The 19,262-nt window shown below is 40.6% G+C and overlaps 1 protein-coding gene and 1 long non-coding RNA gene across 3 annotated transcripts in view; one reads left to right on the top strand and one right to left on the bottom strand.

Moving 5' to 3' along the window:
- Positions 1–19,262, bottom strand: part of FBN1 (fibrillin 1) — a 264,581-nt gene that overhangs the window by 19,940 nt on the left and 225,379 nt on the right. The window contains exons 51-60 of the mRNA XM_055538036.1: positions 17,405–17,554; positions 17,012–17,077; positions 16,626–16,742; positions 14,752–14,871; positions 12,896–13,018; positions 11,470–11,601; positions 9,495–9,620; positions 8,717–8,923; positions 7,363–7,488; positions 6,992–7,114 (exon numbers count right to left, since the gene is read on the bottom strand). Coding sequence (XP_055394011.1) covers positions 6,992–7,114; positions 7,363–7,488; positions 8,717–8,923; positions 9,495–9,620; positions 11,470–11,601; positions 12,896–13,018; positions 14,752–14,871; positions 16,626–16,742; positions 17,012–17,077; positions 17,405–17,554 — 1,290 coding nt within the window. The remainder of the gene's footprint in view (positions 1–6,991; positions 7,115–7,362; positions 7,489–8,716; positions 8,924–9,494; positions 9,621–11,469; positions 11,602–12,895; positions 13,019–14,751; positions 14,872–16,625; positions 16,743–17,011; positions 17,078–17,404; positions 17,555–19,262) is intronic.
- LOC129621503 (uncharacterized) overlaps positions 1–19,262 on the top strand; it is a 125,598-nt gene that overhangs the window by 100,465 nt on the left and 5,871 nt on the right. The window contains exon 6 of one of the 2 annotated variants that reach the window (XR_008699399.1): positions 16,648–16,765. The exons of the other annotated variant lie outside the window; for it this stretch is intronic. This is a non-coding gene — a long non-coding RNA (uncharacterized LOC129621503). Of the gene's footprint in view, positions 1–16,647; positions 16,766–19,262 lie in introns of those variants that run through there. 2 annotated transcript variants of the gene reach the window in all.

Here is a 19,262-nt window from a genome sequence, read left to right as displayed (position 1 = left end):
GATGCTTCCTAAGGCCCACTTGACTTCACATTCCAGGATGTCTGGCTCTAGGTGAGTGATCACACCATCATGGTTATCTTGGTTGTGAAGATCTTTTTTGTGTAGTTCTTCTGTGTATTCCTGCCACCTCTTCTTAATATCTTCTGCTTCTGTTAGGTCCATACCATTTCTGTCCATATTTCTCCCATTTTTGCATGAAATGTTCCCTTGGTATCTCTAATTTTCTTGAAGAGATCTCTAGTCATTCTCCTTCTATTGTTTTTCTCTATTTCTTTGCATTGATCACTGAGGAAGGCTTTCTTATCTCCCCTTGATGTGCTCTAGTACTTTCCTAATAGCATCTTTAGGATTATATGTATAGTATCATATCATCTGGGCTTTGCTGATGGCTTAGATGGTAAAGAATCTGCCTGCAAACAGTAACAGTTTTACTTCTTCTTTTCCAATTTGGATTTCTTTTATTTCTTTTTCTTCTCTGATTGTTGTGGCTAGGACTTCTACAACTATGCTGAATAGAGTGGTGAAAGTGGACATTCTTGTCTTGTTTCTGAACTTAGAGAAAATGCTTTCGCTTTTCACTGTTGAGTATGTTGTTAGCTGTAGGTTTGTCTTATATGGCCTTTATAATGTATGTTCCCTCTATGCCCACATTCTGGAGAACTTTTATCATAAATGCCTGGTGAATTTTGTCAAAAGCTTTCTCTGCATCTATTGAGATGATCATATGTTTTTTTTTTCCTTCAATTTGTTGATGTGGTTTATCACACTGATTTGCAGATATTAAAAAATCCTTGCATTCCTGGTGTAAATCCCCTTGATCATGGTGTATGATCCACTTAATGTATTGTTGGATTCGGTTTGCTAGTATTTCGTTGAGGATATTTGCATCTAAGCTCACCAGTGATATTTGCTGTTGTTGTTCAGTCACTAAGTCATATCCGACTCTTTGTAACCCCACAAGCTGCAGCATGTAAGGCTGCCCTGTCCTTCACTATCTCCCTGAGTTTGCTCAAACTCATGTCCATTGTGTCAATGATGTCATCCAACCATCTCATCCTCTGTCACCCCCTTCTCCCCTTGTCCTCAATCTTTCCCAGCATCAGGTAGGGTCTTTTCCAATGAGTTGGCTCTTTGCATCAGGTGGCCAAAGTATTAGAGCTTCAGCATAAGTCCTTCCAATGAGTTTTCAGGGTTGATTTGCTTTAGGATTGTCTAGTTTGATTTCCTTGGTGTCCAACGGACTCTCAAGAGTCTTCTCTAGCACCACAGTTTGAAAGCATCAATTATTCGGTGCTCAGCCTTCTTTATGGTCCAACTTTCACATCCGTACATGGCTACTGGAAAAACCATCGTTCTGACTATACAGACATTTGTCAGCAAAGTTATGTCTCTCTGCTTTTTAATATTCTGTCTAGGTTTGTCATAGCTTTTCTTCCTAGGAGCAAGTGTCTTTTAATTTTAAGAGGCTCTTTAGTTTCTCTTTGCTTTCTGCCATTGTGTGCATGCTAAGTCACTTCATGCATGCTAAGTCGCTTCAGTCGTGTCCAACTCTGTGCGACCCTATGGACAGCAGCCCCTAGGCTCCTCTGTCCACAGGATTCTCTAGGCAAGAATACTGGAGTGGGTTGTCATTTAAGTCACTTCAGTTGTGTCCAATTATTTGCAAAATTATGGACTGTAGTCCCCCAGGTTCCTCTGTCCATGGGATTCTCCAGGCAAGAACAGTGTAGTGGGTTGCCATAGCCTACTCCAGGGGATCTTTGAAACTCAGGGATCAAAGCTGAATCTCTTGTGTCTCCTGTATTGGCAGGCTGGTTCTCTAGCACCAGCCTGGGAAGCCCCAAAGTGAAAGTGTTAGTTGCATGGTCTTATCTGACTCTTTGTGGCCCCATGGACTGTAGTCTGCCAGGCTCCTCTGCCCATGGAATTCTCCAGGCAAGTATACTGGAGTATGGAGCCATTCCCTTCTCCAGGGGATCTTTCCGACCCAGGAATTGAACCTGGGTCTCCGGCATTGCAGGCAGATTCTTTGCTGTTTGAATCACCAGGGAAGCCACTAGTGTGGTATCATCTGCATATCTGAGGTTGTTGCCATTTCTCCCGAAAATCTTGATTCCAGCTTGTGCTTCATCCAGCCCCACATTTTACATGACGTATTCTTCATATAAGTTAAATAAGCAGGGTGACAATATACAACCTTTATGTACTCCTTTCCCAATTTTGAACCAGTCCATTTTTCCAAGTCCAGTTCTCACTGTTGCTTCTTGACCTGCATACAGGTTTTCCAGGAGGCAGGTAAGGTGCTCTGGTGTTTCCGTCTCTTTAAGAATTCTCCACAGTTTGTTGTGATCCACACAGTCAAAGGCTTTAGCATAGTCAATGAAGCAGAAGTTTTTTTTGCAATTCCCTTGCTTTGTCTATGATCCAGCAGATGTTGGCAGTTTGATTTCTGGTTCCTCTGCCCTTTCTAAACCCAGCTTGTGTGTCTGAAGTTCCCTGTTCATGTACTGTTGAAGCCTAGCTTGAAGGATTTTCTGTCTTCCTTGCTAGCATGTGAAATGAGCACAATTGTACACAAGTTTGAACATTCTTTGGCATTGCCCTTCTTTCAAATTAGAATGAAAACTTTTCCAGTCCTGTGGCCACTGCTGAGTTTTCCAAATTTGCTGGCATATTGAGTGCAGAACTTTAACATCCTCATCTTTTAGGATTATAAATAGCTCAGTTGGTATTCCATCACCTCCACTAGCTTTGATTGTAGTAATACTTCCTAAGGCCCACTTGAATTCACATTCTGGGATGTCTGGCTCTAGGTGAGTAACCAAACTATCATGGTTATTTGGTTCATTAAGACCTTTTTTGTACAGTTCTTCTGTGTATTCTTGCTACCTCTTCTTAATCTCTTCTGCTTCTGAAAGGTTCTTGCTGTCCTTTATTGTGCCCATCTTTGCATGTGCCCTTGATATTTCTAAATTTATTAAAGAGATCTCTAGTCTTTCTCATTCTATTGTTTCCCTCTACTTCTTTGCATTGTTCATTTAAGAAGGCCTTCTTATCTCTCCTTGCTATTCTCTGGAACTCTGCATTCAGTTGGGTATATCTTTCCCTTTCTCCTCTGCCTTTCGATTCTCTTCTTTTTCTGCTATTTGTAAGGCCTCCTCAGACAACCACTTTGCCTTCTTGAATTTCTCTTTCTCTGGGATGGTTTTCGTCACTGCCTCCTGTACATTGTTTCAAATTGTCCATATTTCTTCAGGCACTCTACCAGAGCTAGTCCCCTGAATCTATTTGTCACCTTCACTGGATAAGGGATTTAAGTCATTCATGAATGGCCTAGTGGCTTTCCCCTCTTTCTTTAGTTTAAGCCTGAATTTTGCTATAAGGAGCTGATGATCTGAGCCACAGTCAGCTCCAGGTCTTGTTTTTCCTGACTGTATAGAGCTACTCCATCTTCAGCTGCAAAGAATATAATCAATCCGATTTCAGTATTGACTATTTGGTGATGTCCATGTGTAAAATCATCTCTTGTGTTGTTGGTAAAATGTGTTTGCTATGACCAGTGTATTCTCTTGGCAAAACCCTGCTGGCCTTTGCCCGCTTCATTTTGTATTCAAGGCCAAACTTGCCTGTTAGTTCAGGTATCTCTTGACGTCCTACTTTTGCACTCCAACCCCCTATGATGAAAAGGACATTTTTTTTTTGGTGTTAGTTCTGGAAGGTCTTGTAAGACTTCATAGAACTGGTCAACTTCAGCTTCTTCAGCATCAGTGGTTGGTGAATAGACTTGGATTACTGTGATGTTGAATGGTTAGATCTGGAAATAAACTGAGACTGTTCTATCATTTTTGAGATTGCACCTAGATACTGCATTTGACTCTTGTTGTTTATGAGGGCTCGTCCATTTCTTCCATGGGATTCTTGCCCATAGTAGTAGATATAATGGTTATCTGAACTAAATTCACCCAATCCCATCCATTTTAGTTCACTGATTCCTAAGATGTCGATTGCCATCTCCTGTTTGACTGTGTTCGATTTACTTTGATTCATAGACCTAACATTCCAGGTTCCTATGCAATATAGTTCTTTATAGCATCAGATTTTACTTTCACCACCTGACACACCCACAACTGAGCAATGTTTCTGCTTTGGCCCAGCCACTTTATTCTTTCTGGAGCTATTAGTAATTGCCCTCCACTCTTCCCCAGTAGCATACTGGACGTCTTCCAACCTGAGAGGGCTTATTTTTCAGTGTCATATCTTTCTGCCTTTTTATTCTGTTCATAGGGTTCTCACTGCAAGAATACTGGAGTGGTTTGTCATTCCCTCCTCCAGTGGACCATGTTTTGTCAGAACTCTCCACTACTACCCGTCCGTCTTGGGTGGTCCTGCAGGGCATGGCTCATAGCTTCACTGAGTTACACAATCCCCTTAGCCATGATAAGGCAATGATCCGTGAAGGGATGTAAGTTCTTACTGCCATTAAAAAAAAATGTTGGCTTTTTTTAAAAAGGTCTTTTTTTCTTCCTTTCCTCTTTTGTTCTCTTTTTTTGTGATTCGATGACTGACTTTACTGTTGTGTATGGATTTTTCTCTTATTGTATGTGTATACCTATTACAGATTTTCAGTTTGCAGTTACCATGAGGTTTTGACATAGCAATCGACATATAAAAAGATTGTTTTAAGTTGCTAGTCTCTTAATATCAAATCCTTTTCCAATATCCTGCATTTATGCTCTCCTCACCATTTTGGATTTTGATAGCATATTTGTGTGTGAATGATTTCCTATTTTTTCAGTATGTTTGCCTTTCCTAGTGAGGTTTTCCATTTGTAATTTTCTTATTTCTAGTTGTGGCCTTTTCTCTTCTGCCTAGAGAAGTTCCTTTCACATTTGTTGCAAAGCTGGTTTGGTGGTGCTGAATTCTCTTTGCTTTTGCTTGTCTGTAAAGCTTTTGATTTCTTTGTTGAATCTGAATAACAACCTTGCTCGGTAGATTATCTTGGTTGCAGGTTTTTCCCTTTCATCACTTTAAATACATTGTTCCACTCCCTATTGGCCTGAAAAGTTTCTGCTGAGAAATCAGCTGCGAGTTACCTTATATGTTAATACTTTTCCTTTGTCTTTAATTTTTCTTAGTTTGATTACTTTGTGTCTCAGTGTGTTCCTCATTGGATTTATACTGCCTGGGACTCTCTGTGCTTTCTAGATCTGGGTGACTGTTTCCCTTCCCATATTTGGGAAAATTTCAGCTATTATTTCTTAAAATATTTTATCAGGTCCTTTTTCTTACTTCTCTTTCTGAGATCCCTATAGTGTGAACATTGCTGCATTTAATGTTGTCCCAGAGGTCTCCTAGATGGCTTTTATTTCTTTTCATTCTTTTATTGTGTTCCTCAGCAGTGATTTCCAGCATGTATCTCCCATCTCACTTATCCATTCTTCTGCCTCACGTTTTCTGCTATTGATTCCTTCTAGGACTTCCCTGGTGGCTCAGATGGTAAAGCATCTGTCTACAATGCAGGAGACCTGGGTTTGATCCCTGGGTCAGGAAGATCCCCTGGAGAAGGAAATGGCAATCCACTCCAGTACTATTGCCTGGAAAATCCCATGGACAGAGGAGTCTGATAGGGCTTCCCTCGTGGCTCAGACGGTAAAGCATCTGCCTGCAATGCGAGACATCAGGGTTCGATCCCTGGGTTGGGAAGATCCCCTGGAGAAGGCAATGGCAATCCACTCCAGCACAATCCAAGGGGTCATAAAGAGTCAGACATGACTGAGCGACTTCACTTTTCAGTGTATTTTATATTTCAGTTATTGTTCATCTGTTTTTATTTTTTCTAGGTCTTTATTAAACTTTTCTTATATCTTATAGATCTGTGCCTCTATTCTTTTTCTGAGATCTTGAAACATCTTCATTATCGTTACTCTGAATTCTTTTTTTTGGGGGGGGTAGAATGCATATCTCTACTTCACTTAGTAGTTCTTCTGGGTTTTTAATTTTGTTCCTTCATCTGGGACATATTTCTGTGCTCTCTCATTTTATCTAACTTTCTGTGATTTGCAGTATCCATGCTTCAGGTTGCAACATTGTAGTTCTTGCTTCTGCTGTCAGCCTTCTAGTGGATGAGGCTTGTGCTGGCTTCCTGGTGGGAGGGACTTTTTTTTCCTGCCTGCCGGTGGGTGGAGCCTTTCTTGTCCCTCTGGTGGGCAGGGTTTTGTCAGGGAATGTGTTTAGCAGGAAAGACTTTAAGCAGCCTGTCTGCTAATGGGCGGGGCTGTGTTTCTACCTTGTTGGTTGTTTGGCCTGAGGCATCGGAGTCTACATGCTGTTTGGAGCCAAGTCTCCACCAGGGCTCATGCCAGTGAGTACTCTCCAGAATCACTGCCTCCGGTGTCTTTGTTCCCACAGTGAGCCATAACCACCCCCCAACCTCTGCAAGAGACCATCCAATCAATATCAGCAGGTAGGTCCAGCCCAGGTTCTTATGAGGTCACCACTTTTTTCTCTGGCTTCTGGTGTACACGAGAACTTATATGTGCCCTACAAGCGTGGTTTCTATTTCCCTCGGTCCTGAGGAATTCTTCTGACCAAACCTCACTGGCCTTCAAAGTTAGATTCTCTGGGGGCTCCTCCTGTTCCCAGACCCCTAGGCTGGGGAGCCTGACCTGGGGCTCAGAACCTTCACTCCTGTGGAAGAATTTCTGTGGCTATTTTCCACTTTGTGGGGCATCCACCAGCAGGTATGGGATTTATCATGATTGTGCCCATTCCTACCATTTCATTTTGGCTACTTCTTTGTCTTTAGATCTAGGATCCTTTTTAGGAGGTTCCAGTGTTGGTGTAAGAAAAATGTCCCCAAGGAGGCACTAACCCCAGGGATGTACCTCTTGCCCATGGGGAGGTCTTTCAGCTTTGGCTCCCTCAAAGGCACAAGGAGTGCAACCACGTTCCCATAAGGCAGATAAGTGGGTGAAGGCAGTTTCCACTTTACCTTTGCAGCTCCTTCCGTCCTCCTGCAGAATGTAGCCTTTCGGGCATGAACACTGGTAACTCCCTTCTGTGTTCTTACAGATGAAATTGCAGGGTTTGGGAGCCTGGTTGCACTCATTCAGATCTATGATCAAAGAGACACAGTGTGACTGCCCATCTAAAAAGATGTTTCAATGCTCAATACCCACAGCATCTACCAAAGAATCTTAGTTTTAAAGAAAGAAAAGGTAAACTGTATGGTCTTTGATCACTGTCTTACGTTTCCTTATGAAATTACACAGGCTTTTTAGAGTTTTAGTTTGAAGGTTTTTTCCTCATAATGTACAATTTCCACCCGAGAATAAACCTGAGTATCAGAAATAGAGCACTTACCTACACAGGCAGTTCCAGTTATATCTGGAGTGTAGCCAGTTTTACAAATGCAATGATATGATCCTCTGTCATTGACACATTCCCCATTTCGGCAAACATCATGAATAACCTTGCACTCATCAATATCTATAATTTAATAAATAGCAATTAAAATGAGAAAGGCATTATAAAAGGGTCAATATGTACTATTGGGCATTAAAGCCACTGACACTCACATCTTGACACTTCTGTCTCATTACTGCTTAGCAGGGTGCCAACAGCAAGTGAGTTCTTAGCCTTGGATTGTTAAGTAACAATTTTATACCCATAGCTCTTATTTTTCCTGATCTTTTCAAGATTACTCTGAAATGCAATATAGCATACTTTCATTGGTCTGAAGAAATGCATCTACCATCTCATTTTCACATCTGCCAAATAATGATAAATCACTTTGGTCATTCCATCTATTCTGTCTTTACCACATCCAATTCTATTATTCTACCTTTAGTCACATCTTTGTAACATGAACATAAATCCTATTTAATCTCCTCTCACTTCTGATTTCCTCCCAAGGAGCTCAAAGTCTCTCTTTATGAGACTGCAAACAATTGCAGTTATTGTTGATGAACATAGGCCTGAAAGTCTTTCAGAGCAGCCTCAGACACCTTGACAGCCTCCTGATCCCTCTCAAGTTGACATGGCTTGTACTTTTCCAGAGGCAGCTGTCTTAATTGCCAGCATCCCTCCATATCCAGGGCACTGGTTCCAGAACTACCTTGTTGATATTAAAATTCATGGACACTCAAGCCCCATATACAAAATGGCATAGTGCAGTTGGGACTGCAGGTTCAATCAACCTTGGGTAGAAATCAATCCAAGGTTGGTTGGATCTACAGATATGGAATCTGTGGATGTGGAAGGCTGATTGTATCAGCATTGTTTTATACTTCTTCCATGTGATATATTTCAGCCAGTTTTATGAGACAAAATACATATTGGTGGGCTACTTTAGGAATTTAGTGATCATTTATTCCAAAATGTATCTAAAAGATTATATTCTGAGTAAAAGGTTATATTCTTATAACAAAGCAGCTTAAAAAGTTGAGGACTCCTTGTAATGCGAAGACATGAACTAAAGCACACACGTTAATCAGACCAAGGACACTCTGGCAACATGGCTTTGAATATCTAAAGTACCATAATGATTTTTTTTTTTTTTTTTTGGGTCAACCTAAACTATGCAACTCAGCCTAGGCCCACATTATTGATTCTATATTCTCATCTGCTCCTCATAAAACAAATTCCCTGAACGTATTTTTGGACCATAAATGAAGTACCTGCTCCGTTGGTCAAAAATCAGAACAAAATGAAGTACCTGCTCCATTGGTCATAAACCCTCGGCCATGGGGGCAGAGTTTTTTGAAAGCCACAGTGCCCTGGAACGGGCAGATCTCACAGTGGGGCCCCCAGCCTCTCCCTCCATCGCAGCAGCATTCAGACTTAGTGACGGGGTTCCTGTTGCTTGAGCCGATCTGACACATGTTCTGGAGCACCTCCGTGAAGCAGTACCCTTCTCGGTTGTCTGGAAGGGATTTATGAATGCAAGGAGGATTTTAGGGAACTTTAGAAGCATAACATGGTATTCCGAATTTGCTCAGATATTAAAACCCAAGAAGGATGTAACACTTTACCCTGGCTGAGAAGGAGCAAGAAGGGAAAGCTGGAAGCAGCAGTAAGAGAAAAAGGATGACATCTGGGGAAAACAAGACAAGATATTCAGTAAGTGGGCAGAAAGGCATTGGTGTCAACAAGATTATCATTCTATCTGTTCCCAGAAATATGGAGAACCAGGCTATAGCAAGGGTCGGAGAAACACATGGAAACTGATCCTGAGCATCAAAAGCTTAAAAGGCAGCTGAGAAAGAAATTCCAAACAAATGATTCAATGATACAATTAGCAAAGGAAGAATTTAGCGGCAGGGTGGTGCTAAGCCCAGTGGACAATCATGGTCATAGAGTCATCTCCAAAATATGAACATTGTTAACCTTTCCTCAAATTTCAACAGTTTCTATTATTTCAAATAAGTGATCTGGTTTCAAGCATCCCAGTGTGGAGGCTGGGGTTACAAAAGCCTCCTGTGGTCTGTACTCACCGAGGCACTCATCCTGGTTGGGGCTGGCTGTAAAGCCATCATTGCACTCGCAGGTATAGCTCCCCCTGGTGTTGAGGCAGCGCCCGTTCTCACAGATCCCAGGCTTGGTCTGACATTCATTTTCATCTGGGTGGTGTAATTGAAGGACCAAAAACAAGAGGCGTCATCTGTCCGCTTTGTACAAAGATAGATTCTTTTTTTTTTTTAAAGAAAAGTTTAGTTTGTGACTAGATAACCTATTCACATGGTTCCAAATTCAAAGAGTACAAAAGAATATACAGCCCAAAGTGCCCCTCCTTCTCCTCTTCCCCAGCCACCAAACTTCTTTCCTGGGAAGCAACCAGTGCTACTGCTAATTTCTGGAGTATCCTCCTCGAGATGAATTATACCCATACAAACAAATACAGCCATAGCTTTGATATACCTCCACCCTTTTAAAAACATAATTGATAGCATGTTTATATACTTAAACATAGATGATAGCACTTTAGGTACACTTACGTTTTTCACTTAAGTTTAAAACTTGCCATATCTGTACGTGTAGAGGATTCTCAGAAGGGTTATTTTAAATGAAGGGAAAAAATCATTAAGATCAATATGTTAAATATTACAATACTCACTAGAATAATGTCTGTGATGGTGTTTTGACCTGAGGGAGTTTGTCTACACTAATCTTCTGATGCAATGTAGATTATGCCTATAATAATACTTCAACAGCATTAAGGAATAATAAATCATAATTTGGTCTTCCCAGTTTAAAAAAAAAGCATTGATAATAGCTGGAGAGTCGAAAGATCATAATTTGCCTAGGTGCTCCCATTGAGAATAATTCCAAGCCCCTGAGGCAGAGATCTTATGAGAGCCAGAGAGTTAGGTTAAAATTTGCAATGCCAAGGCCACCCTGATACCAATTAAACCAATATCTGAGGGTGAGACCTGAACTCTCCAAGTGATTCCAGTGTGCAGCTGAGGCTGAGAATCACTGTTCCCAGAAGATCCAGTGAGTGATCATAAGTCCACATGTTTTTCTATGCTTTTAAAGTCTGCTCTTCAACTTCCGTTTAAATCTGTATCTTACAGAGTTAAGGGGAAAATATGGTTCTTAAGCTTCTTGACTGACAACATGAGAAAGGGCATATGTAGAAATTTTCTAGTATTTTTTCTTCATTAACTAAAGCAGAAGTCAGGAAACTTCTGTAATAACAGTAATAATATAACATTACTGCATAATATATAGTCAGTATTTTAGGCTTTGCAGTCCATTTGATCTCGGTTGCAACTATTCTGCTCTGTTACTGTGGCATGAAGGCAGCCATGGAAAATTATGAATGGTTACAGCTCTGGTCCAAAACGAGTCTATTTACAAAAACAGGTGGTAGGCTGGCAAGCTGAAGTTGGCCCTAGGACTGTGGTTTGCCAATCCCTGGTCTACTATGCTTTTCAAGGCTGAATCCACATGAGAATCACCCAGGGAGCTTTTAAAATGACCAGGGCCTAGGCCTCAATCTTGATAAGACCAGATTCTCTGGATGTAGATCCCATTGGTTTAGTGATACTTCTGGTTCAGTGAAATTTACTGAACAACTGTACTCAATGTTACGGTGGCAGTAGCAAAGTTAAGCCAGTAGGGAGGCATTCCAATGTGATGGGAAGAACCGAACCCAAAACAGCAAAGGAGTGTAAACAATAAAGGAAGGGACGAGAGGAAATACCTGGTCTTCTACTCCTGGCCGCAAATGGACCTGGAAAAACACTCAAAGACCAGCTCAGAGGGAGAGAAATGATGTTGCTGGTGGAATTCATAGATAATCAAGAGGCAAGGAGACCTCCACAGAGAGTCACAATAGGAGGTAAGAGAGGCAAGATAGCTCTGGCCGAGGAGAAGATAGCATCCAGAAGGACACAGAGCCCACGTCCCTTCCAGCCTTTGTCGCTTCCCGCTCACTCAAAGCCCCTTTCCTGGGGCTGCCCTTACCTACGCAGCCTTCTCCGTCAGGTCTTCGCTGATACCCAGGTCCACAGATGCAGAGGTATGTGCCAATGAGGTTCTTGCACTCCATTTGTTTTTCAGCACAGTCGTCTTTTCCCTCTTCACACTCATCCTCATCTGGAAAGAATGTACAAATTCATAAAAGGAGCTGCCTTAATTCCCTGCTCTTTAAACATAAGACAGCATCAAGTAACCAATTTTTACTGACACTATTTCAACATTAACCTACTTCCTTTTGCATTCTGGGAGCTGGTCTCTTAAGATGGGAAGGCATCTTCTAACCCCCTTTGAACTTAAGAAATTTCTCTCTAGCTGATAAATTTTTCAAAGGCAGGAAGTGTGATTTCTAATTAGTTTTGACAAATTGAACTAAAAAGGCCTTATATAAAGCTTTGATAATATGATAACTATAACAGCATTATCAAACTAATAATAAACCAATGCTTCCATTATATAATACTTAAATAATATAGCTTATGATGTCTTTAATATCATACTATTAATATGACATATTAGAATCATTGTGAAATATAATAACAAAAGACTTGGTTTTTACACTTTGAGGAAAAGACAGGCATCTACAAATATCTTCTCTACTGGGTCTTCCCTCCAGTTTCTTTTTTCTGGCACAGCGTGGCTCTTCATCATTCTTTACTTTCTGTCCTATTGCATCTCCTTCTTTTTATCTTTCCCCTTTATGTTATCTGAATTGAGAAATTTGGACTTTAGCCTGCATGTGACATGGAGCTCTTGCTTTGGAAATCTTCCTACCTTTAAGAAAAATTCTATGTAAATCATTTGAAAAGAACAGATATCTGCTCATTTAAGAACTTGGGAGAAGCGAATCAGAGCTCTTCAAGGATCCCCAGGATTTACCCAACTTTGTATAACAGAGCTTAGTCCAGTACTTTGGCAGTTGCAGGTATTCAGTAAGCACTTTTAAAGGAAATTGTTCCAAGTCAGCTCCATATGCTACCCCATTCTTGGAATATAAAATCCTATAGTGATGGTGATTATTTATTATTCACATTCCTTCCTTGTGTTCTCATGTTCTCAGTTATCATACTATGATTATTTATAGCTCTCTCTCAGCCTCTTCATACTGAGCTTCTTATATGTGGGGAAGTTGTTTTTTTCCCCTTATATCTCCACATCTCATAGAATGGCTGGCATGTCATAGGCATGCAACGTGTGGTGAACTAAAAAGTGTCTGCAGTGCCACCCTTAACCCAGCTTTAAGCTACGATTTAGGAGAAAATGTAGCAGTGACAACCCTCATATTGTCCATGGACTACAGCAGTGTTCCCCAATTTCCAGTCTTTCTCTGCTAGTGGATGCTTTGGAAGGACATCGCCCATCATAGACAGTTAGAACACCCTGGCTTAGATGACTTTGAACGTGAATGTCTCACCTTTGCACATCCTTCTGTCTTCTCTCAGAACATATCCAGCAGGACACTTGCATTCATATGACCCATAAGTATTTACACATCGGAAGGCACAGAGCAGAGGATTCTGGGCACACTCATTTATGTCTGCAGGAGAAGGCAGTAAGAGAATAACGGACCATAAGCCTCAACCAAAAGAGGAATATACTTTTACCAAAAGTTGCCATAAACATGGATGGACCAAGCAGTCTCTGCATTTCCAGGATTATAAAATGAGTTGGTTATTTTATAATTGGCCCAAGTAGGGTGATCATACATCTTGGTTCTTCCAGCACAATCTCAGTTTATACTTATGGTGCTGGTATAATTATTGTTATTTAGGCAGATGAGAAATTATAGGTCATCCTACATATAGGGAGCTTTTCAGAAATGCTGGCTTTGAAGTCTCAAGTTGACCAGTTACCACTCCCTAAAGTCACAATGAAGTGGGGATCAGTTTTACCCCATTTAGCCAGAATAACTGCTAAGTCAACTGCTGTGAGGACAGAACCCCCAGTATCATTAACCCCTCCCCTTCTCCAGATAAAAGAGGCTCCTGTGAAGTAACAGTGAGTCTCATGCCCAAGAAAGTATTCTGAATAATTTTACACTTATAGAGATATTGTACTTAGTTCACACTGAGGCTTAAGTTATAGCCTTAAATAGGAATAATAGTAATAGATTAATAGATAAAAGTGGTTTCTATAGATTGCATAGTTTGGAACCATCAGAATATGGTTCAGAAAAGCCGGGTTAAAACAGATCTTCTTGATTATCACATTTCTCCCTAAGGCCAACGATCCTGACAAGAACATCTGTGAGATCCCACATCGTGGTCTAGTCACAGCCTTTAAAGATTCACCAACATCTTTAACTAGGAGTAGTGGCTCAGAGGGTAAAGCATCTGCCTACAATGCAGGAGACCCGGGTTCGATTCCTGGGTCGGGAAGATCCCCTGGAGAAGGAAATGGCAACTCACTCCAGTACTCTTGCCTGGAAAATCCCATGGTCTGAGAAGCCTGGTAGGCTACAGTCCATGGGGTCGCAAAGAGTCGGACACGACTGAGCGACTTCACTTCACTTCATTGATAGATAATATCTCTAATGAAAAGCTCACCTTAATACCCACTGTACCATCACCTCACCTTCATTCTCTTCTTAAACCAGTGGCTCTCAACTTAAGAGTGCATCAGAACTACCTGGAGGGCTGCTGGGTCCAACCCTTAGAGTGTCTGATTCAGGAGGTCTGGGACAAGGCCTGCAAATCTGTATTTCTAACAAATTCCCAGGTGGCACTGATGTGGCTGATCCAGGGATCACCCTTTGAGAGCTGCTATTCTAGACACTCCCTCCTTGCCTTTCTTTCCTTGCATCCTGCCAGACATACTGGCAGTTGCTTACAGAGTATCGACAGCCTCTTTTGCAGTGATTGCCCCCAAAAAGAGAAAGGATATTGGTGTTAATCTTAGTGTGTAGTTGTTTCTATGAAGAGAAAAGAAAAAGAAAGGGTGTATAGGATACAGTGGAAAAAAGGGGAGACAAAGAAAATAAGAAAGAGGGTAGGAGACAGGACAGGTGTTATATTCAAATATTAGTGGTAGCAGAGACCCCAAGAAGAACTCTGCATGAGATATGGCATCACCTGGGTCATGAACCACCTATATCTTTTTCAGATACTTTCTGCAGAGAGGAGGCCACATAGAGAAGAAATGATGACAGGGCCCAGATTTTCTTTATTTTATATACCCTGGGTGGTATTTGATACTAAGAATTATAATCAACCAACTACTATCCCTATGATCAGAACATGCAACCAACTATCCTATGTTTAAGAGGCTTACCTTCACAAGTCATCATTGGCCCAGGCTCAAATCCCTCCTCACAGGTGCATTCAAAACCTCCAATCACATTCTTGCAGGTTCCATTTCCACAAGGATTGCCTACCGAACATTCATCAGTGTCTGCAAGTGATCAGAAGTGTAGTCAAAATATGATGAATTGAGAGAAAATGGACTTGGACTCAGATAGTACCTTTCAAATTCCATCAGAGTACTTTGATCTCTAACATTTTGGTTCATTCTTATTCTGTCCTTGCAAGAGAGGAGTGCATATCTTATTACCATATATTTATAGCTATAAAGTTTGACTTGCTAAGTAGCAGTAACAGTACCCAGGCTTCTTAGCTCTTACTGTGCTCTTTGCCGTGGGTGCCTCCAGCCTCCTATGTTATGAAATACATCTGCTGGGAAGAGATGCTTAAAGGGTTAAAACAAGGCTTCTCTTACAAGTCAAAAGTTTCTGCTTACTTAATGTTAGAAATACACCTCCAGTTTGGCCTTACATTACATCATTCTCCAAGAAGCCTTAAACATGATGGAGTTTTGCCAGATATAAAATAGAAGACTAAACTTACGCAAAATAAGAGACCAGAGGTTAAGCAAAATTAAGACACTGGATAAAGTCAAGAGTCGAGTAGATTTTGCTGAATTTGTGGAAACCAGATGGCTTCCATTAGGCAGAAGAAAGGCTAGAAAGAAATATGTTTAGGGTATGAGCTCTCTAAACAACTGTGGAGAAAGTCTTACCAAGGAAGTCTAAAAAATATATGTCTCCTAATCCATCCACCTAGAATATTGACTGTTCTTATTCTGACATATCTCTTGGGGAGAATACCTTCCTTTGGGCAAGGAACATTCCAGAGAAATAACACTGCTATCTCAGCTGTCTAGAGCACAGAAAAGTGATGAATTATTATTGAGGGCTGTGTCTCATGTTAGGTTCTGAAGTCAGAAAGTGAGGGCAAGAAGGCAGGGCTGAGAGACCCTGGTGAGGAGGCGTATTTCTCACATATATCGTAGCACTAACTGAAGATATTGAACAGAAAACACTGGCAACTTTGCTTTTGTTCTGCTATGAAACTGCATTTCACTGTCAGGATTATTACCTCTCTTTCAAGTTAATAAAAGTCACACTATCATTGATTTTTAGAGCTGTAGGGTAATTAGAAATATTTTAATCCATCTGCATGATATTTATTATATTCTGAGGCTTAGAGGGCTGAAAAACTTGCTTAAGTTCCCACAGCCATGGCTGTGGATAAAAACCACATACCTTGATTCCCTGTATGGAAAGAACATTTTCTAATGCACACAGACAAACCCTCAGCATTTATGCCATTATTAATTTAGGTTACATTGAATGGTTTTGAATTTCTTAGATAAAAGAGGTCAAAGGTCAGTCACAGGAGCCTTTCTTTGAAATTTTAATAAGGGGGCTAAAACAAGAGGATACCCTGAGTACACAGCCTCTCATGGTACTAAGTGTAACAAAATCTGGGTAAATTTTGTGTTTTCCATACTGAGAGAATAAGATTATGACAATTAACAATTTTTTTTTAAATTTCTTCAAGGCTTTCACTATAATGCTGTCCTTTTTACCATCTCTTCAAACATGTTCAGTGTCCTTGTCATCAGACTGTAAGGTCCATTCAAGGAAGGACGCTGTTGGCTCAGTTCACTAATGTAGCCAAAGAACCAAGCACAGTGCCTGGTTCCTGGCAGGGACCCAGCCAGTGTTGCTAGATGAATGATACATGAATGAGTATATAAAACTTATTTCTGTCCCATCTTGGTGTTTATATATCCTTGTGTGAATGCTGAATTGTTTAATTTCCGATTTGTAAAACCTCTGTAGAAGAAGCCACTCTATTACTCACCCACACATTCATTCCCTTGCAGAATGTAGCCAAAGGGACATTCGCAGCGATAGGACCCATCGGTGTTGATGCACTGCCCGTGTTTACAGACATCGGGTTCTTTGCACTCATCCATGTCTTAAGCAAAGGAGGAAAAAACAGTGAACAACAAAGTAACTTTTTAGGAACACAGAGGGAAATTATGATTGTTTCAGTGTCTAACCAATGAAATGTATTAAAATATTAACATACACTATAATAATATAATTGGTATCTAAATGAAAAGACCAAAAAATAGGGCTTCATTTACCAAGATAAATGTGGAGAAATAACAGCGAGAGAAAGGACAAGGAAGAGACTGGTTGAGAATATTATAAAACGCTGAGAGTCCAGTGCAAGCCACTCACCAACTGCTGAATCATCAGGTCCCACGATGATGCCACTTCCATAGGGACAGATCTGGCGGAAGGCCTCTGTGGTGGAGATGAACCCTCGTTAATGGGTGGGCCAATGGCATTTAGCAAATACCGTGTGGAGGCTGCACATACTGGAACACGATGAACAATCCAAGCCCAGAAACCAGAGAAAATTAACAAAGCTCTCAGAGCTGGGGTACCTACTACTTGGGCAGCTTTGAGTCATAACATACTTCAGAAAAAAATAACCACCTTGCTCCTAAGATAAAATAATCTTAGTGAACATTTCATCTGGACTTAATTAAATTGTCTTATTTTCTGAAAGCCTGCAGTCTTACAGCCTGCCCCATGAATGGCCCAAAGAGATGCAGACAGGAGACATACCATCGGGTTCAGTGGGGCACAGCTCGCAGGGATCTCCCCAACCTTCTCCCTTCAAGGCACAGCAGCATTCCTGTTTGGAGTGATTTCTGGATTTGGGTGATGAACACTTTCCTCCTTCAAACTTCGCGTAACAGTAGCTCATTCGTAAATCTGCAGCAAAAATTCAAGAGACCCCTCAGTGGCTTTCCTGCTAAGTCATTATTGTATAACATTGAGTAAGAAACAATCCACCCTGTTAAATGTGATCTCTTATGACTAAAGTCATACTTTTTAAGTGATTATAAAAGTAAATGAGCTGAGATCGTTAAGTGAAAGAATTCATTGCTCAGTTGTGTCTGACTCTATGACCCCATAGCCCATGAGGTTCCTCTGTCCATGGGATTCTCCAGGCAAGTGTACTGGAGTGAGTTGCCACACCCTCCTTCAGGGGATTTTCCTGGCCCAGGGATCGAACCTGGGTCTCATGCATTGCAGGCAGATTCTTTACCCTCTGAGCCACCAGAGAAGCCTGAGATCTTTAAAGTGATAAATAACTTTTGTAGTACGATCTGAAGAACAAATCTCTGTGACTTTTACCTTAGTACTTTTCATTTTATCCAAGGTTCCAAAGCAATCTGATGTGAATAATTAAAACCAACCCTGTCACATTCCAGTGCTGTCATCATCAGTGACTTCAAGATGGGGACATTCAGGGATGGACTAACATTTAGTGAGCGCACTACGTTAAGGCAGATCTCCCAGTTCTAGGTCTCACTGTGATATTACACACTGCACTGTGTATTCTGTCACCTAAGCCCTGGAGACAAAACCCCAGATGCCAGGCATACAGCAAATAAAGATGTGGCAGTTTTGTGAACTGGCAAAAATACAACTAACTCAATGTATTTCTCTGAAGCAGCTATTCAGTTTCTGTCTACAAAATATATGTGAGGTTTTCTGCAGATTTTATGCACATATGTGTACACACTTGCACACACACAGAAGCTTGTCTGGCTCAACAGAGAGAGGGAAGGTAAAGAGGACAGGAAGATAGGTGAATGTGAAGGAGAATAATCATCGTTTCAAAGGATATATTTCTTTCTTTTTTGACTTTATTACAATTTTAATATATTACCATACCACTAATATTACAGTATAAAAAAGGAAAAAACTAAAGAATTGGTTCTTTCTAATTACATTAATGTATTTTTAAGTGAGAAAAAAATGTAAACCTATATATTACTCTGTCACAGTAATGAATAACATTTTTGTTTGGTAAACATAAATTTTAGCTTATACATGACAGATTCTACTGACTTTGGGTAATCTTTGAAATTTATGCTTCTTATTAGGTTATTTTGTGCTTTAAAACTAAAGAATGAAGCAGAAAATATCAGTGTTTTGAGGTATATAAATTGTATCTTTAATATACTTTGATTTTATTAAAATTTACTTATTTATTACTATAAAGAATATATTTCTTTAACATCAGTTCTTTCTTGGCGACTCCAACATGGAGCATGGGATTGGGATCTAGGTCCTACAAAATTCTCCAATATTGCTTGACACAGCTTTGGAAACTGACTTTTCCATTGGGTGGCTCTAAAAAGTGAGCTCATCCAAGAGCCTGGAGCGTGTTTGCCCTCAAATTTGACTTCCAAGGTTTTTCAAACTCCTCTGAGTTACACAGATGCTAAAATCTGCAGGTTTTAAGGAAATGTTTTCAGCTCCATTTTGCACAATACCCCTTTCTTTATGAATGACCAGGTCTGCTCTCTCCTGTCAATGTTTTCAAGTCCAGGTAGCAAATTATTAGAGCCATTTATAATTTCAGTTAAGACAATTTTACCATCTTAACGAGACAAGGTGAGAATAACTG

This window comes from Bubalus kerabau, chromosome 10 (genome assembly GCF_029407905.1).
Source record: "Bubalus kerabau isolate K-KA32 ecotype Philippines breed swamp buffalo chromosome 10, PCC_UOA_SB_1v2, whole genome shotgun sequence".
NCBI classification, from domain to species: domain Eukaryota; kingdom Metazoa; phylum Chordata; class Mammalia; order Artiodactyla; family Bovidae; genus Bubalus; species Bubalus kerabau.
The sequence above is the reverse complement of the archived record's forward strand: the minus strand, read 5'-3'. Positions and strand labels throughout refer to the sequence as shown.